This window comes from Oreochromis niloticus, linkage group LG17 (genome assembly GCF_001858045.2).
Source record: "Oreochromis niloticus isolate F11D_XX linkage group LG17, O_niloticus_UMD_NMBU, whole genome shotgun sequence".
Taxonomy (NCBI): Eukaryota; Metazoa; Chordata; class Actinopteri; order Cichliformes; family Cichlidae; genus Oreochromis; species Oreochromis niloticus.
This window is the reverse complement of record NC_031981.2, coordinates 104007-124723: the sequence shown is the minus strand read 5'-3', so window position 1 is coordinate 124723 and position 20717 is coordinate 104007. Positions and strand designations below refer to the sequence as shown.

The window sequence follows — 20717 nt, the reverse complement described above, 5'->3', positions numbered from 1 at the left end:
GGTAATCTAATTACTGTTTTTGCAATAGTAATCCCTTACATTACTCGTTACTTGAAAAAAGTAATCAGATTACAGTAACGCGTTACTGCCCATCTCTGCCTCTGACAGTGGACTCATCTCTGTGCTTGTCCTGCTAGACCTCAGTGCTGCGTTCGATACTGTCGATCATAATATCCTATTAGAGCGATTAGAACATGCTGTAGGTATTACAGGTACTGCACTGCAGTGGTTTGTATCATATCTATCTAATAGACTCCAATTTGTACATGTAAATGGAGAGTCCTCTTCACACACTAAGGTCAATTATGGTGTTCCACAGGGTTCAGTGCTAGGACCAATTCTGTTTACATTATACATGCTTCCCTTAGGCAGCATCATTAGAAGACATAGTATACATTTTCACTGCTATGCAGATGACACCCAGCTCTATCTGTCCATGAAGCCAGATAACACACACTAATTAGTTAAGTTGCAGGAATGTCGTAAAAACATAAAGGGCTCCAATTTTCTGCTCTTAAATACAGATAGAACTGAGGTTATTGTACTCATCCCTAAAAAACTTTTATGCCCTTTAAATGACACATTTGAGGGCAGACAAACATCACGAGGCAGCAGAGATCATGGGAAACATGATCTAAAGCTTTTTTGAACTACATTTCTGTTCTTACCTGCAGTGAAAAGATGCAGTGCAGGCATAAAGCAATCATCACTACAGCCAGCAGCATAGTGGCCACATTGCGCACATCACCCAGCGATTCCACCAGGGTAATGCTGCCAACCTGCCAGTCATAACACAGCACAATGGGGGCCAGCAGCAACCAGGCATTAAAGGACAGCAAATATGAGTAGGTTAAAAACCTGTGGAGAGAGGTTAGAGAAAAAAGAAGAACAGGACAAAGATATAATAGATGCTTGGTTGTCTAAGGTTACAACTAATTTAGAATAATCTAATAAACTGACATTTAAAGCCCAGTCAAAGAAACCTATAGCAGATCATGGTATACTGAATCCTACACGTCTTTAAAAGAGTCATGCTGCAGTTGCTGCTGGTGTTCATGTTTGCTCTGATTTAGTCTTTGTATTCTCCCCTTTTGTAAGTGCAGCACAGTTATTATCAAACCTGTGTGACTCTTACATGTATTAATTCTGAAGATTTGTTGTAGCTACCTGCTTCTATTAAACCAGCAAAACTCAACAGTGAGAAATGACAAACAGGACACTGAAGGCTAAAACACCTCTTAATTGAAAGAGTAATTTGGCACCCAGACTTTGCTGTCTGCTTTTGTGAATTACAAAATTCAGGAGGCAATGTGTTTGATATGTCAGTAATAATTAATTTGATCCTCACAGACTGTTAGGAAGTTAAAGTGGTTCGATCTTTTGGCAGAAAGCATCTTTGGATGTTTCCAAATTATGGGCAATAATGTGTTACAACCTCAACTCTTTTAGATTTTTCCAAGTAATGCTGACACCACCAGTGGGTAGGATTAAATAATGTAAACTTCATTCTACTCCTTTTTTAAGTATATATATTTTGTGGTATATTTGTGGGAACTTTATTTTTATTTTCTATGTAGTTTTGAATTTACAATGTATTTTCTTGCTTGTTATTTCTATTTACATAATCAAAATAAAACAATTGATCGGTCAACCAGTCAATCAAAATGTGCAGTGATTTGTGCCAGTTTATATACAAAAATTTTTTATGGGGCTTTATATTGATTTATATTGATATTGAAAACATATGCAGATACATTAACATTAATTAAACCTAGATACAATATAAAAATAAGAATAAATGTTTATGTCAAACTTTACTACAGTATACAGAGTTTAACAGGATAAGAATTTCACTCACTGTTAAATGCTGTGCACGGAGCACACGTGCTAATAAGAGAACACGCAGTCTTGTGAAAAAGAAGGTTTTCAAAGCACTTCATGTGGTCCTGTGAAAAACTAAGTACATCCTTATGGAATCCAAAATACGTGGGTAAGGAACAGCTAGGTGCTGGTGTGACCACCTCTATTAAGTAGAAGCAGAGGTTTGGGCAGTTTCTTTGCAACAGTACACGGATCTCAACTTCATCAACAAATCCACAACATAATGGCTCAAGAATAAAAGAATCGTGGCCTTGGAAAGGTACCTGCATAAGCCATAAGCCAACACTGTGTCATAAAAAGTCCTCTGTGATGTTTTGTAGACCCCAGAAGACATCAGCAAATATTGGCCCTTTATGCATATTTATCATGGACCCCAATACTATGAGCGAAATGTATGGGACCCAGTAGCATGCTCACCAGAGGTCAGAGGTGGCTGAGGATGATCCTCTCCAGAACCAGAAATGGTCTCTGGTAGCTGAGAAGGATTTAATGAGTGTTTTTAAAACACGGTTCCATCATGGTGCTGTGGATCTCGTTAAAGTTTATGGATTTATGAATGGAGAAAAGAACCATCAGATTTTGATCCACCGTACAAACCACCTGGAAAGCATCTAATTGGTAGCGGCTTCATTTTTTATATTGTGACAACACACTGCCAATGGAATAAAACGATATTAGGTTAAAACACACACGTACGCACACACACCAAATGGACACTATTAGTTGTAGACCATCTTCCTCAGAGAACAAACCTCGAAAATATTAAAGGAGTCTTGAATCATCTTGATCATCTTCTGGGAAAGCTTGAATAGAATGCCTTTATTGCCACTTGTCACATGTAAAGAGGATTTTGGAATGTCCTTCAAGAGGCCTGGAAATACATTCATGAAGACTTCTTAAAGACTTTTTTTCTTGCAAAAACTTGACTTAGAAAGCTCAGGATGTGTTTTGGAGTCAAGGTGATTATACTGACTTCCAAGCTTGCTTGAACTATACAAGCTATTGTAATAAAACCTCTTTTTCCTGTTTATCTTTAACCAGTAACACTTCCACCACCTTTGTTAAATCATTCTGATCTGGTGAAACAACCACATACCTGAAAACAAACACCTTAATTTCAAATCAGTTTCTTAAATTGCAAAATTCCAACCTAGCCCTTAGTAAGCAATTTGCAGTTTGTAGATCTTTCCCCCCCAAGACCCACACCCAGCACAGCGCCCCACTCAACAAAAAACCCACTGCAAAGCACAAAGGCTGAACCATGGAAGTCACAGTAAAGCAAGAGCTACTTGGCCATATTTTATTAGAGAAGCAGGGGACCACTGATATTAGGCACAAACTGCTAAATGACCTATATTGCCAAATAAAAACTTACTAGAAGCAGGACAGACAAGTTATGAGCAGGGGGAGAACACATCTGCAAAACGCTGTTGCAATGCAGCAACATGGTGTGAGATGGTCATCACAATGGAATGAGAATGGAATGGTTCAATTCAGCACCTCTGGCTCCAGTTCATCTTTTTCCATTAATTTTCCTTAACCAGGCTCATAAAAGAAGCCTTTCAGCCTCTCTCCATGCTTTAAGAAGGTTGAGGTGATATATTGTTGTGGCTCCACCACTGTCCAGCTACACCACTTCATTGTCAACATCCTCCACTCGTTGTGTGACCACGGTGGGTCCTTGCCCCTTGGCAAGTAACTTTGGGCTGTATGAAGGGAGCAGCAGAAGCAGTACAGGGGAGAAAATCTTGTGGAGGCCTGAGACAACTCTCGCATTGCAAAGAACTGAAGATCTAGCCACCAATCCCACTTCATCCATCTTGGTGGCTAAACTTATGAATCATAGACTTTCAAGTCTTGTTCAGCTGCTCCACCAACCCGACAGTCTGAGAGTGTAAGACGCTGGTCCGAACAGATTTAACACCCAGTAATTCGTACAGTTCTCTTAGTTTGGGAGACAAGAATGATGTGCCCTCGTCATTCAGTATGTCTTCCGAGAGATGACCTGAAACAATGCTTGCGCTTCACTCTTTTGCAGAAAAGCGTGCAGTGGCACTGCTTCACGTTGCATAACCCACCTGAAATAATAGAAAGCGATATCTCTGTGTACTCTGGAAAAATGGTCCGATGAGGTCAATGCCAATGCGCTCAAAAGGGACCTCCAGTAAAGGTGGTGAGTGCAGAGTCAGTGTCAGACGACTTCGCAGCACATACATCACAAGTCCCTATTTGTCGTGAAGGCATTCTCAAACATTCCCCCAATAATGCACTAAACGCAGGTCCATTCGTCTCCAGAATTAAGGGATGTGTCATGCTGGAGCTAACCACAGGCTTAAGTCAATGCATTTTGCTCTTATATTTAATTTTCACTGGCACTATGGGATATTTATGAATATCCCAGTGCACACACCTAACCTCCACCCACTCTGCTTCCAGCAATGTCTCCAGGTGAACCAGGGTGGGCCAGTTTGAGTCCACCATAGCCCAGCGTCTACCTCCTTGGTACCTTACCAGCACACTGTATGTCTGTCCCAGACCGTGTTGTCTCCCTCCTCCATCTGGTGTAGCGTTACCATTGGGGTCGGGGAAGTGGCGGCGGTGACACAGAGGAATCAGACCGAGCGACCAGGTTTTCCAACACTTTTGTCTGGCACTCGGCCTGGTCTTCCAGCTTGTCAAGTTCCTGCTTCATGGCGCCTACCTCCCCCACCAGTGCCTCCATCGGCCACCTGGCTCATGGAACTGACATTGTCCTGCTGGACAGTTGGGCACCACTGTAATACACGTAAGTATTAATTCACCCATAAATACATGGACACAATTGTTCAGAGTACTTTTCAAGCTGATGTTGCCAGCTAGCTCACACTGTTCCTTTCTCTGCAACTTTCTCTGGTGCAGCTCTTTTATCTCAGCTCCTCTTCCCTCTCCCAGGTCTCGGCGTGCAAGTGAAATAGGAGAGGCATGATTAGATGATTGCCGCAAGCCGCACTGCATCCTGAGCAGGTTGCTGCAAAAAACATGTCAGGAAGACAAAAAGGACCTTGCATTGGTCCTCCTCTTCCTGCTCTCTTTTGTTTTCCACAGTGCTGTTCAGATTCACTATTAAAGAGACTGATAGGTGGAGAGAGAGACAAAAAACTGAGAGCAGAAAAATTTTAGTCTTGTTTCCCCCTAAAAAAATAAATAAAATCAGGAGATGCACAACCGGCAAAAACAGCAGCTGGCAAAAAACAAAAGAGACATCAATTTGACATCACCTTTTCCATACAGTGCCATTGTGATGTAATGCCGCACTTAGGGGTTCACTTGTGTCCATAACGTTGTCATAAGACGAAAAGCACAAGGGAAATGAGTCATGAGGTCATATTTTGCTGAGAGGATGCAGATTTCAGGTGTAAAGCATCACTTTTAGCTGTTTCACTGATACAGGCCTGCCGTTCTGTGGTAGGCACCTCACAGCTTAAAGATGACATGGGATTTGGAGCAAATGTTCAAAATCCCTTTAAAGTTCTGTAAAGTTGTGTTTTGCATTACTTTATCAGTCATATTTTGTCTTATTCCGCATGTCAAAAGTCCATTAAAGATTGTAAATGTTATACTTTTCATACTTTCATTTAAAAAAGATGACTACGAGTACGAAGGACAAGGTGCTTCCTTAATCAGCGTTTCTTCTTTCAGATGCTTTCTTTAGGGATCACCACAGCATGATCATCCTATCACCCATTCTCTTCTGTCACCCAAGCAGCTGTGGGTGTCACTACACCCATGAATCTCCTCTTGTCTGGCAGCTCCATCATCAAGATTGTTTGGCCAGGAGATCCACTATCCCTCTGATAACTCATTGTACATCTCTATAGTGACAATAAAGGCATTCTATTCAAGCTTTCCCTTTTTAATTTTGTTTCCAAATGGCTCAACCCGAGCAGTCCCTCTGATACTGTTAAGAAACGGCTGTGTGCAGGCAGGAAAAGGACCCAAAGTGCAGACTCACGGAAACGAAACGTGAACTCAAAACAGCTTTAATGCTGAACTCAAAGTAACAAACTTCCAAAGTACAAACATTAATGCAGGCAGGAAAACAAAACACACAGCATGATTGAGGGTAGATAAGAGTAGATCGCGACACGGACACAGAGAAACACAGGGCTTAAATACACAGAGAGAGCAATCAGGGAATGGGTAACAGGAGGGAAACACAGCTGGGGCAAATCAGACCTAATGAGACAAAGGAAGCAAAACCAGATACATTTACATGAGACACGGACTTTCAAAGTAAAACAGGAAACATAACAGAGACGCGAACTTGATAAGGGGATACAGCTGACAGGGGAGAGAGCAACTAGAGAACACAGAGACATAAACCATAAGACAGAACTCTAACAAAGAAACCAAAGACTAGAAATGATAAATAATATAATAAACTCAAAACTCTGGGTCAGCGACCCAGGCATCCTAACAGATAGTCATTTCTAATCCTGTCCATTGTGGTCACTGCCAATGAAAATCTAAACATCTCCAAACCATGCATCATTGCAGTAGTGTGGAGCACTAGCATATTTTGAAGTTTCATTTTCATTCTTGCTGCTTATCCTTTTCTCACAAATCATCCGACACTCCACCCTACACCCCCTTCTTCATCTCACTCTGTTGCTTTGGATGGTTGACCCAAGGTATTTAAACCCATCTACCTTCACCATCTCTACTCCTTCAATTTCATTTTCCACTGGTCTCCCTCTCATTCATACACAGGTATTCTCTCATAATATGTGAGCCTTGGATCAGCTAAATAAAAGTTATAAACCACCTTTTAACATACAAGACTGGACTGTTCACTGACTTTAAAATCCATGACATCAACCATTTTTCTACTGATATAAGCTGCAAAAAACTTTGGAAAACTGGGACCATGTTAGGAATAAAATGATTAAATAAAGTTGTTTTTGTAATTTTACATACACATTGCTATGAGCTCACAAAGAGTTGACACTTCATGTAATAAAGGTCAAAAGCATCGATTCAGCGCTATGATTGAATAGAATTAATGAGACTGACATGTTGCAGAAGGGGTTGCAAACATGCCTACACATCATATGTACGGAGTCAGGGTGATGTTTTCTGGGCCAAGAGAGTCCGAACAGAATGTCCCAGACTTGGATAATAAACAGAATCAATTTTCTGTGAATTGTTAGATAATATTAATGCAGCAAGGTTAGGGAGGTGTTTTTCTCTGTGTCTTTTTCCAGAAAACGAGCAGATGCTCGATGAGGTCAGACGTGGACAAAGTGGAGGAGAAGATCCGCAGGGGAGACGGCAGAATCGCCACGTCCCTTCTCAGAGGAAGTCAGAACAATAATAATAATAATATTTGTTTTTGTTGTAGTATAAAACTGTATTGTCCGCTTCCATCCTTCTTGTGAAGCACACCGCTGGTTCACATCAAGGTCCAGCGCTCTAACTTGTAATTTCAACTGCTGAAGCAAATTAAATCTTTTAAAAGATAGTCTCCTGCACTTCCTTTAAGAAAATGTCTCCTCTTTCTTTTTGGAAGAGAAGAGATATTGGAGGGGCACTGGTGGAGTTACCGTCTTTAAGAAAAGAAAACGAACACAACAGCCATCAGTCAGATGGGTGCGACGTAACACAAAACTCATCCCCACTATCTTTGGCACAACAGTGCATTCAGATGACTACGGCAAAGCTGCCAGAGAAGAAAACAATACAACAAACATTACCACACTGGTTCAGACCAAGGACATTTCTGTTAAACCACTCTCTGATGTATTTCTCATGCAATATCAAATTAACAAAATGAACGACTAAATAAATTTAAGGCAGTTTATTTTTTACTTAACACTGCCTCAGTAAGTGGCAAATTCAGTCATAGAGTAAAATGACAGAATAAGTACTGTTCTGTTTTTTTATAGCTACGTGTGTCTGTATCCCATTACAGTAGAGTTCAGACACCACTGGATGGTGAGGACATGTGACACTCCTGTAAAATTATGTATGGTTACTGTCATCCATCAAACTGAAACAGTCATCTCTCTCTCTGTCTCGCTCTCTCACACACGTGTATGTATAAAAAGATAATGACAGTCAGAATGCTGTTGTGATGAAATACAAATGGACTGGCAGGGCATCACTAATGTTAGAGTGAATTGAAAAATGTTGTCATGTTTATGCTTACCATCTCTACATTGTTTTAACTCTGTGATGAAAGGAATTTCCTTTTGTCCCCCTCCCCAGATTCTCGAGGTTCTGGGTGGGGGGCTGTAGTCTATTATCACAGGCAACATCCTTGTGAAGGTCTGTTTGATGTTTGATGTAAGTGTCAGGAGATTTATTCTAAAACACTTCTTCAGTTGAGAATCAGAGAGGAGAAACACAGTTTTACTTGTATACAAGGGCAGCACAGAGCACCCGCAGTGAGAGTGAGGGCTCTGTGACACGCGCTCTGAGACTGCCCTGGCCTTTATTTATACATCAGTGGGTGTTTGTTCCTTACATTGGAATGTGGATGTTTAGGTGTGTGTGTGTGTGTGTGTGTGTGTGTGTGTGTGTGTGGTCAAAGCATGACCCCATATATGACTTCCCTAAACCTGCTGGCCTGGAAGTCCAGCAGTTCATCTAAACAAAATGCACTTAGCCTAAAACAGGCATAGATACGTTTATCCTATCATAAAACAATAAGACAAGGTATGACCTCTCCCATGCTCCCAGGATGTGGGTTTGAATGCCAGAACACCCTGGAAATGCACACAAACCTCCTAGGATAAGACATTCTTTCAATATACTATCAACTACATACTTCTAAACACAAATGATTACATGCAGCATTCTAACATAAGTAAACCTATATAATTAAAAGACTATACTGACATTATATTGACATTCTATTGACAGTAAGCTTCCTACCTAGCAGGAGGTTACACACACACACACACACACACACACATTCTTACATACATACAGAAGTTCACACATATACATACAATGCCTTGTCTTAGAACCATGTGGGCGTTGCCTTGCTGTGATGTGTATTGTGTGAACTGTTTTCCCAATAAAAGGCAGCGAGAGGAGGCCGGATTTTTTCGTGGTCATTTTCGTGGTAGACACCAACGAGGCCTCCCTTGCAAGTAAATCGATCGATCGCTGACTGTCTTGTTTTCTTCATGATGAATAAGTCTCTAAACCAGCGGGGCTTGTGGAAACACAGACCCAACAACTAACATGATGGATTATCGCTACTGCACCTCAGATGAAACTGGAATTTATAAATATAACTCAAGGATGCGCACACGCACATGCGCGCACACACACACACACACACACACACACACACACACACACCAGGCCTCCTGTCCAACCATATCTCAACCTTTACATTTCCATCTGCTTTACACAGCTAGTGTCAAATGCCAAGACAAGACCAGGATGGTGGAACAAAGATACCATGACAAACACAAAGACAAGGGAGAGAGGGAAGAGTGGAAGCTCAGCTAGACATCAGGGAGCTGAAATACTGAGTGTAGAAAATCAACTCAAACAGGAAGGAGAGAGCAAGGAATATGAGAATCTGTTATAAAGTCAGAGGGAGAGGAGAGCTGTTTTCACTGCTGCTGTACTAACGGCAGATCATACGCTGTATTACCTTCTACTACAATATACAATATCAGGTTTGATAAAGTCACACTTCAATGTGTGTGAGTCTACATTGTGTACAATGGTGCATTGATCTAAGCTACAGGAGGCTCAGGGGTTTGATCTACAGTCCTTTTGAGTATAGTGAGAGTCTAGTGCACTTTTAATCTAGGTACAATTAAAAGCTGCCACACGTGTAGAGACCAGTTATCCACAGGTATAGTGAGTTTTCATTCCTATGCAGATGCCACACATCTGTACATCTGTGAACTCCGTTTACTAAACGACTGTATTCAAGACTAGAGATGGCACGATACCACTTTTTAATGTCCGATACCGATTCCGATATCATAAATTTGGATATCTGCCGATACCGATATGAAGCCGATATAGCGTATTTTGTAATCAATAAAACTGTTTTTTATAAATATCTTGCTGCACTTTGTATACGTTCATACTAAAGTTTTAAAAAAGAAGAGACTGAAGCTATTCTGTTATACCTGTATGCAAAAAATACACTGCACCCAAAACATTTTATAGTTCAGCAACACTGATCAATCTAATAAATTTAAACCTACACCATCCTCCCTATTCTGGTATTTTAAAGAGTACTTACCTAACTAATAGGGTTGCAAACTCCCAGCAAAAATATTAGGGAACCACCCTCCGCCCTTAATCGATGTAATCAACTTTAATTTAATGCAAGTGTAAAACAAATGCACAGAAATCTATTATTTTTCTACAATAATTAAATAGATTCAACATCTCTCTTCAACAGAATTGCAGACTGCACAGATGGTATCTTACCAAAGGAAAAACTACTATAGCTTACTAGGCTGTATATTAGACTTATTAGTTACTATATACAATAATGGATTTCTATACATTTAATCAGATGACCACTTTTGTTGTAAGATTCAGATAATTATTTATTCAAAGTTTTTAAATGACATAACAAAGAAAAGAATTTCTTTGTGCCCCCCTTTCCCTGTTAATGCCCAACCTGGCCCCCGACAAAACTTTGCTAGACCCGCCCCTGCACAGTTACCAGCTGTCAGCTACATAGAAAAGGATCCTGGTGTTATTTGTCTCTCAGAAACAGCTCATAACTTCCCTTCAACTCATTCATGTCACCTAAAAGGTAAACCTGTTTCTCCATCACCTGTTCAGCTCTGATGATTCAGTGAGGACATCTCCTGGTTTCATCTGCATGTTTCCCTCTCACCTCATATCCAAACTGACATCATGACCAGCAGCTTTACAGCTGTGGCTCCAGCAAACATCAGCTGATACTAGAAAGTAATATTAAATACATTCTAACAACAGCTTATCAAGCTTAAACGTGCTGCTGTTGTTTATCCGCTGGTCTCCTCTTTCCAGCGCAAAGTGGGCGATAAACAAACAAGAAAGACGGGACTTGCGGCAGAAAAGTCGATCAGCTGATCATTGATCAGTTTCATGTTTGAAGTAATAACAGGAGAGGGAGGGGGAGTGAATGAGAGAGGTAGATGCAACTGCGCAGCAAAGACAGAATAACTCCAGCTTTGTGTCTATTTTTTAATTCTAGCTGAAGTACAGGACAAATCGCTTCCTTTTCACCTCAATATTTCACCTCACTACAGGCCTGTTGCACTTACGCCTGTAGTGATGAAGTGCTTTGAGAGACTGGTCTGTCAGCACATCAGGGCCAGTCTGCCTCCCACTTTGGACCCCCACCAATTTGCCTACAGGACTAATCGATCCACCGAGGACGCTATCACCATAGCGCTCCACACTGCGCTGAGTCACCTGGAGCACAGAGGAAGCTATGTGAGAATGCTCTTTCTGGACTTCAGCTCAGCATTTAATCATATCATCCCGGAGATCCTGGTCCAGAAACTGTCTCACCTGGGACTCTCCACCCCCATCTGCCTCTGGATCAAGGACTTCCTGACAAACAGACCACAGTCTGTCAGACTCGGCCCCCACCTGTCCAGCACCATCACACTCAGCACCGGGTCTCCACAAGGATGTGTTCTGAGTCCCCTCCTGTTTACGCTCTACACATCCGACTGCTCCCCTACCCATCTCTCAAACACCATCATAAAGTTTGCGGACGACACCACTGTGGTTGGACTCATCTCAAGGGGGGATGAGTCGGACTACAGAGATGAGGTCAACAGATTGACTGAGTGGTGTTCAGTTAACAACCTCCAACTGAACACCACGAAAACTAAAGAACTCATCTTGGACTTCAGGAAGGTCAGAACAGACCCGGCCCCACTTTACATTCACGGGAACCGTGTGGAGAGGGTACATTCCATGAGGTTTCTGGGCGTGCAGATCTCTGATGATCTCTCCTGGACTGCAAATACCACTGCAGTGGTAAAAAAGGCCCAGCAGCGTCTCCACTTTCTGAGAGTGCTCAGGAGGAACAACCTGGAGGAGAGGCTGCTGGTGACATTCTACAGAGCCACCATAGAGAGCATCCTAACGTACGGCATAACAACATGGTATGCAGGGTGCTCAGCTGCAGACAGGAAAGTACTGCAGAGGGTCATCAACACAGCCCAGAAGATCACTGGCTGCTCTCTGCCCAGCCTGGAGGTCATTGCAAACTCTCGGTACCTCAGCAGAGCTGGCAATATCATCAAGGACCATTCTCACCCCAGCAATCAACTGTTTGAACTATTACTGTCAGGCCGACGGTACAGGTCACATAAAACCAGGACAAACAGATTCAGGGATAGCTTCTTTCCCAGAGCTATCACCGTTGTAAATAAGCACAAAAACAATTGAACCTGCTTAGCCATACCATACTGTCATACTGTCATTATATTATGCTGCTATTCATACTGTCATTATATTAATGCTGCTATCCTGTATATATCGTACTTACTTTTGGAAGTACTTACGTTTGTTTTATTGTACCTTTTATATTTTACATTTATATTTATTATTGCATTTTGCACCAAGGGAGTGGCACTCCAATTTCATTGTACCCTGTACAATGACAATAAAGGCTATTCTATTCTATTCTAATATGGAACTCCGACGGCCAGTCCAGCTGTGGCTCCATATATCAGTTGTTAAGGTTAACGTGGAAATACTATGCAAACATTCAGGGATGAACTTACACCCTTGCTTTACTTCTCTGGGATAGTTTTCTCCGAGATGAAATGCCGCGGTTAGGAAGCATGTAGCGAGGCTCCAAATGCTCCAACAGACCGCCGACAGGTCTCGCAGACAACAGCCGCTCTATCACGTGACACATACTGCTCCGATGCCCCGAGCTGGGTTACGCCAAGTAGCGTGTTTTGTGAGGTGCTTTTGTGATACTTCGGATCGGATTACATTTTTTATTTCTCTCCGATATCCGATCCAGTAATTTAGGTCAGTGTCGGACTGATACCGATACGTAATATTGGATCGGTCCATCTCTATTCAAGACATTAAATGTCAGATGGCAACACTCCTGAGCTTCTTGTCTATAAAGTAAAGCCAACCTTGGCATATTCTGTGACAACCACCTCGGCCTAAATAAGCATGCAAATTCAGCTTGGGAGATTTAGAAAGGTCAGTTCAGAATTTGGGATGCTTTATTGCCACCCAGACAAGTACAAGTACATTTACTGTGTACACCAAAAATAAAATGACATCAAGTAAGCCGACACACTCATTCCTACACACAGGGGTGCTGATTCTAAGGGCCTATGAATGACAGGGAGCCTAGAAAACAGTAGAACAATCAGTTAGTCATTAGGCAGGCTAAACAGATCAAACCTCTGGCTCAGGCTTAACTGGTCGATCTCTACAAGCCCACACTCCTGAGACAGAACCAGCCACACTGATATCTGCAGAAGGAGGGGAGTTCTTGTGTGTACGATTGCACATGCAGTTATGAGGTACTACATATGGTATGTATATATGATAGTTCTGTGGTCCTGAGATTATTACGAGGCAGACTGTGGTAGTTATGGGCTAGGGCCTTTTTCAGAGTTAAATGATGGCTCTTGGGGAAAAAGTGACATTTTCAGCCTGGTAGTGTGGGCTCTGGAGGATCTGTAGAATCTTTTCAATGGCAGCAGCAAGAACAGTTGATGAGAGGGATGAGTTCCATTTTTCAGGCTGTAGGTGGTTTTGTGGAGGCAGTGTGTCCTTAAGATGTTGGTGTGGCGCTGTCACTTGGTGTTCGCTCTCTCTGCGGTAGAGTATCACTTCCTGTTCCTGCTCAAACACAGTGGTGTTTTTTGAGTAGCTTATCTGCTTAGCAATTTAATTAAAAACTTTTAAATACATTCCTTTTTTATAGTATAATCTTCAAGTCTTTCATCTGAAGCACACTTTCTGTGTTGTCACTACCTAATTTATAGCCAAAGTATTCACACACCGTCTCTGTACTGTTTCGCTAACTTAGCTTAGCTCGTAGCCGACTCGTTAGCAGCATGGCTACTTCACCTGTCCCTCCTGCACTTTCCTGCTCATTGTGTCAGATGTTTAGTTACTCCTCGGCCTCCTTTAGCAGTAATGATACCTGTAACAAATGTAGCATATTTGCAGCTCTGGAGGCCAGGATTACTGAATTGGAGACTCGGCTTCGCACCCTTCATTCACCCGTAGCTAGCCAGGCCCCTGTAGCTGGTGCAGCCGAAGATAGCATAGGCCCCTCTAGCTCTTCCCCGGCAGACCCTAAGCAGCTGGGGAAAGAGGGCGGCTGGGTGATGGTGAGGAGGAAGCATAGTCCTAAACAGAAGCCCCAGGTACACCACTGTAGTAGCGGCCGGTAATAAACCAGTCCTCATGAAGAACAGTGCTCTTTAATGAATTCAGCACAGACTAACATCGAAAGGGTAGCAGTAACACACATCACTATCAGCTAGCCATCTAACTCTATTCTCACTCTTAACTTTTACCGACTCCGCTTTACTCTTATTTTGCGACACCACCCTCTAGTGGTGCAATATGATATAAACATTACAGAACACAACATCTCCTCTCTCTTTATAAAAAAGAGTTCACCAAATAGCGTAGTACAGAAATAAAGTAATTCACTGTTTAGCAAATCAAACATACGCTTGTGAACTTGAATGTCGCAATAGTTATAACATCAGAATACTACAAGTAGAAAAGCTAAATAAGCCTGAAATTGTAAAACGAAAAGAAATTATTCCAGTTTTTCCATTACAATTTTTCTTAGTGCATTGGTGACAGGAAATCAGTTCTTCTTAAACCCAAAATAGAACAAGTAATGACATTTCTCTAATGTCCTTTTTCAAGCAACATATTATGGTACAATATAGTCTTTGTGCCAGCGAGGTTTGTACTTGACGCGTGGCAGTCTTCTGGCAGTAGGTGAGCCAGTCTGAGTGTGGTGCAACCTAGCAGTGTCAGCGTTCTTTTCAGTCCCTGGGCGACAGCGTGCTAGATGAGTGGCATTCCAAATCTTTCCATCACTCAGGAAGAAGGCATTCGAGCCTTTGGCTTTTGTTACTGTTACAGGAGGGGTAAATCTGGGATGTCCTTTAGGAACATGGTGGGGTTTCCTTATCCTCACACTCTCTCCTGGTAGAAAAGAAGGTTTCCGTGCGTGACGCCTACCATCAGTGTAACGTCGCATTTTCAACTGATATTTCTGAACTGAGTGACGTGCAACGTCATCCAGTGGAGACACAGCAGGAGGCAAAGGGAGTACATCCAGTTTAGTACGCATCTTCCTGCCATACAGGAGTTCATAGGGAGAGAGGGAAGTAGTTGCATGCGGTGTTGCACGGTAAACTTGAAGCCAATCCAGCACAGTCGCCTTCCATGGTTTTGACTGCTGGATTGCTGTCTGGATACAGGTGCGGAGGGCACGATGAAACCGTTCGATTGCTCCGTTTGCAGCTGGGTAGTAGACAGATGTTCTGCTGTGGGAGATGCCTCTATTCTGGAGGAATGAGGTGAACATTACGGAGGTGAACTGTGTACCATTGTCAGTTACGATGTTCTCTGGGTTGCCATGACGACTGAAGACAGATGAGAGGAACTGAATGACATCATCAGTAGTAGCAGAAGGTGAAAAGGCAAGCTCAGGCCATTTGGAGTAGTAGTCAGTCAATGTTATGACGTATCTACAAGCAGGTATTGCAGTATCAAAAGGCCCAACAATGTCAAGACCAAGTTTTTTCCACGGTCCATCAGGCAGTGGGACGGGTTGGAGAGGAGCAGGATTAGTATGCGCAGTTTTGTCATTGGACTGGCAAAGGAGGCATGAGGTTATGGCAGACTGAACTTGTGAGTCCATTTTTGGCCACCAGTAGAGATCTCTTAATCTTTGTTTTGTGCGCACAATCCCTTGGTGACTTTCATGTGCCAGTGCAATCAGTTTAGGTCTCACTGAAAGTGGTGCAATGAGCCTTGAGCCTCTGAGAACATAATCACTTAGGGTTGAGAGTTCATTACGGATTTTGTAGTAAGGTGCAAGCGTGACATCAAGTGCTTTGATTGAGGCAGGCCAGCCACTTTGTATTTGTGAACGCAAAGCAACCAGTTCAGGGCAAGTTGAACAGGCAGAGTCAAAGTCCGCAACTGGAAGAGAGGACATGGCAGCAGAAACTTGGGCTACCATTTCATGATCTGCATCCGATGTGGGATGGGAAGAAACAGGCAGGGGCAGGCGAGAGAGACAGTCAGCTGTATAGTTCTGAGAACCTGGACGGTAAATAACATCATAGTCAAAACACAAGAGGCGAGCAGACCAGCGGGCGATGCGCATTCCAGCCCTATTAATCCCTTTGGTGCTCAGCAGTGTTGTCAGAGCTTGGTGGTCTGTCCGCAGAGTAAAACGTCGGCCCCACAAGTACGTTCTCCATTTCTCTGCAGCCCACACACAAGCATAAGCTTCTTTTTCAACAGTTGAGTACTTTTGTTCTGTTGCAGACAGTGTGCGGGAAGCAAAGGCCACAGGTTTTTCTGTGCCATCAGGTTGCACTTGAGCAAATACAGCACCCAGCCCATAGTCACTTGCATCAGTAGAGATCACAACACGCAAGGCAGGGTCAAACAGTGCCAGTGCAGGACTATTCACCAGGAGGTTTTTTACTTCTTCAAAGCTCGCTTGTGCATCTGAAGTCCATGTGAAGGTGTTCTTGTCGTTAGCACAGGCACGCATAGGGGCTACAACAGTTGCAAAGTTTGGCAAGAACTTGGAGTACCATGACACCAAGCCCAGGAAGGATCTCAGAGCAACAGCATCAGATGGGGGAGGGGCTCTCAAAACAGCATCAATATGCTCCTCATCAGGAAGAATGCCATCAGCAGTGACAACATGGCCTAGGAAGCGTAGCGATGTCTTCCTAAAATGGCATTTGTTTTCGTTGAGCACAAGTCCAGCATCTTTGAGCTTCTGCAGGACAGTGCTAAGGTTTTGGTCATGCTCAGCTGCACTTTTACTGTAGACAATAAGGTCATCAAGGTAGTTTTGGACACCTGGGAGGTCTTTAAGGATTTCAGCCATCATTTTCTGAAAAGCTGAGGGGGCAGAGGCCAGTCCATAAGGTACTCTGCAGAATCTGAAGAGTCCATCATGTGTAATGAATGCTGTCAAATCTCTGCTATCTTCATGCAGGGGCAGCTGGTAGTATGCATTCGCAAGATCAATTGTAGAAAACATCTTTGCACCCTGTAAGCTGGCAAACAGTTCATCTACATGAGGTAAGGGGTAGCAATCAGTGATTACAGCTTTGTTTGGTTCACGGAGGTCTGCACACAGCCTCATTCCACCAGTTTTCCGTCCTGTCACAACAATTGGGGATACCCATGGTGATGCATCAATCCGTTCAATGACACCAGCTTTGAGTAAACGATCCAGTTCTGCTGAAACTGAAGCCCTCACAGCAAACGGGAGACGTCGCAGCTTCTGACGCACAGGTTTGACTGTTGGGTCAACTTTCACTTTATGCACAAAGGCACGCACACAGCCAATATCTGGGGCAGCAGGGATGCAAGAAGCAGGTGATGGGTTTGTAGACATCACAGAAGCAGTAGGATCAGTACATGGAGGTAGAACAGTATTGCCTGCAATGCTGACATTCAGCGCTTCCATCAGATCTCTTCCAAGAAGAGGAGTTCCTTTTCTTACAACAAAGAACACAGCTGAGGCGGATGCATTTCCTCTGGTCACTGTGACTTGCAGGCAGCCTAACACAGAGATTGTTTTCTTTGTGTATGTAACTAGTTGAAGGTCAGGTGGTTTTAGTGGCGTATCACTGAAGTGCTCTTCGTAGATATTGCTAGGCAGGATAGAAACTGCAGAACCTGTGTCCACAATCAGTTCAATGTCCTTAGCTGATGAGGTAGGTGTGCTCACATTTATGCTGCATTGCAATCCTTTTGATGCATGAGAAGGATCTGTTAAGTAAAGGACTGTGAGTTTTGGTAAATGGACTTCCCGTACATCTCTTGTCTTGGATGAGCAGCAGACACGAGCAAAATGTCCAATTTTATGACACAGTTTACAAGTAACTTTGGCAGCAGGACACTGACGAAAGTTGGCTAAATGAGTGTTTGAACCACATCTAAAACAGTTCTTAGATGTTTTTGTTGCATGAGATGGCTTTGCAGGGTGAGCATTGTATTTATGTTTCCTCTGCATGGAGTGCGAGTGAGACTGCACAGCTTGGACTGGAGTACAGCTGTCTGCAGCTATGGATTTAGCTTGTTGAACTGCAGATTCCATTTGTGTTGCCAGTGTAACAGCTTTATCTAGTGTCAAATCAGGTTCAAGTAAGAGTCTTTCTCTTATGCTGGGGCTAGACACATGTTCAACTAGCTGATCACGGATCATTTCTTCTGTCCTGTCATCAAACTCACATTTAGAAGCAAGGTCACGCAAGCTGGCCACATACTGGATAACAGTCTCATGTGAAGCTTGTGTTCGCTTTCTGAAAGCATGTCTTTCCACAACAACATTTACCTTGGGTGAAAAGTGTTGTTCTAGGGCAGTAACAGCAGAGGCGAAAGTGTCACCTGTGTTTGGCAGTGAGTAGAAAATCCTTTGTCCCTCTGTTCCCAAGCAGTGAAGTAAAGTAGCTCTTCTTCGTGCTTCAGGCCAAGCATTCCCTGTTGCATTGATCACAAGCAAATAATTGTTGAACATACGCATCCACATGTTAAAGGGCAAAGCAGGATCTCCAGGGCAAGGCAAAAACATCGGCGGCGGATGGACGTTTGCAGCCATGACGACTCAGCAAAAAAATCAAAAGCAGAAAAAAACACGCAGGGTTACTCGTCGCCAAAATGTAGTAGCGGCCGGTAATAAACCAGTCCTCATGAAGAACAGTGCTCTTTAATGAATTCAGCACAGACTAACATCGAAAGGGTAGCAGTAACACACATCACTATCAGCTAGCCATCTAACTCTATTCTCACTCTTAACTTTTACCGACTCCGCTTTACTCTTATTTTGCGACACCACCCTCTAGTGGTGCAATATGATATAAACATTACAGAACACAACAACCACCAACCTGTTCATGTGTCTAACCGTTTTTCCCCACTCGGCGACACACCCGCCGGGGGTCAAACTCTGGTAATTGGTGATTCTGTTCTCAGACATGTGAAGCTAGAGACACCGGCAACCATAGTCAATTGTCTTCCAGGGGCCAGAGCAGGCGACATTGAAGGAAATTTAAAACTGCTGGCTAAGGGTAAACGTAAATACAGTAAGATCATAATTCACGTCGGGAGTAATGACACCCGGTTACGCCAATCGGAGGTCACTAAAATCAATATTGAATCGGTGTGTAACTTTGCCAAAACAATGTGGGACTCTGTAGTTTTCTCTGGTCCCCTCCCCAATCAGACCAGGACTGACATGTTTAGCCGCATGTTCTCCTTAAATTGCTGGCTGTCTGAGTGGTGTCCCAGAAACGATGTGGGCTTCATAGATAATTGGCAAACCTTCTGGAGGAAACCTGGTCTTGTTAGGAGAGATGGCATCCATCCCACTTTGGATGGAGCAGCTCTCATTTCTAGAAATATGGACCAATTTATTAACCTCCCCAAAATATGACTATCCAGAGTTGGGACCAGGAAGCAGAGTTGCAGTCTTACACGCCTCTCTGCAGCTTCTCTCCTCCTGCTACCCCCCCAAAAACCCATCTCCACTGAGACTGTGTCAGCTCCCAAACAGACAAAAAACAAACTAAAAACCAGCAATAAACAACTTAAACATAAAAAAAAATCACAAAGAAAGAACAACACAGTATCCACATCTGAACCAAAGAGTAAAACAGTGAAATGTGGATTATTAAATATTAGGTCTCTCTCCTCCAAGTCTCTGTTAGTACATGACTTAATAATTGATCAACAAATCGATTTACTCTGCCTTACAGAAACCTGGTTGCAGCAGGATGATTATGTTAGTTTAAATGAATCAACACCCCCGAGTCATTCTAACCACCAGAAACCTCGAACCACAGGCCGAGGGGGCGGTGTGGCAGCAATTTTTCACACCAGCCTATTAATTAACGAAAGACCAAGACAGACTTTTAATTCATTTGAAAGCCTGATGCTTAGCCTTGCCCACCCCAGCTGTAAAACTCAGAAACCAGTCTTACTTGTTATCATCTATCGTCCACCTGGGCCTTACACAGAGTTTCTCTCTGATTTCTCAGACTTTTTATCTGATTTAGTGCTCAGCTCAGATAAAATAATTATTGTGGGTGATTTTAACATCCATGTAGATGCTAAAAATGACAGCCTCAACATGGCATTTAATCTGTTATTAGACTCAATTGGCTTCTCTCAAAATGTAAAAGAACCCACCCACCACTTTAATCACACTCTAGATATTGTTTTAACATATGGCATAGAAACTGAACATTTAACAGTGTTTCCTGAAAACCCTCTGCTGTCTGATCATTTCCTGATAACATTTACATTTACAATAATTGATTACACAGCAGTGGAGAGTAGACTTTATCACAGTAGATGTCTTTCTGAAAGTGCTGTAACTAAGTTTAAGAATATAATCCACCCACTGTTATCATCTTCAATGCCCTGTACCAACATAGAGCAGAGCAGCTATCTGAACGCTACTCCAACAGAGGTCGATTATCTTGTTAATAATTTTACCTCCTCACTACGTACGACTCTGGATACTGTAGCTCCTGTGAAAACTAAGGTCTCAAATCATTTTAGTACCATCGATGTTAAGTTAGACTCTTTTTCTCCAA

The 20717-nt window shown here is 42.8% G+C and overlaps 1 protein-coding gene across 5 annotated transcripts in view; it reads right to left on the bottom strand.

Annotated features, from left to right (window-relative positions):
- Nucleotides 1–20717, bottom strand: part of tmtc1 (transmembrane O-mannosyltransferase targeting cadherins 1) — a 98105-nt gene that overhangs the window by 51684 nt on the left and 25704 nt on the right. For all 5 annotated transcript variants that reach the window (XR_001222925.3, XM_013264350.3, XM_019346835.2 and 2 more), the window contains exon 7: nt 669–858. Coding sequence is in view for 4 of the 5 variants with exons in the window: in XM_013264350.3 (XP_013119804.1) it covers nt 669–858 (190 nt within the window). In the remaining variant the exon portion in view is untranslated. The remainder of the gene's footprint in view (nt 1–668; nt 859–20717) is intronic.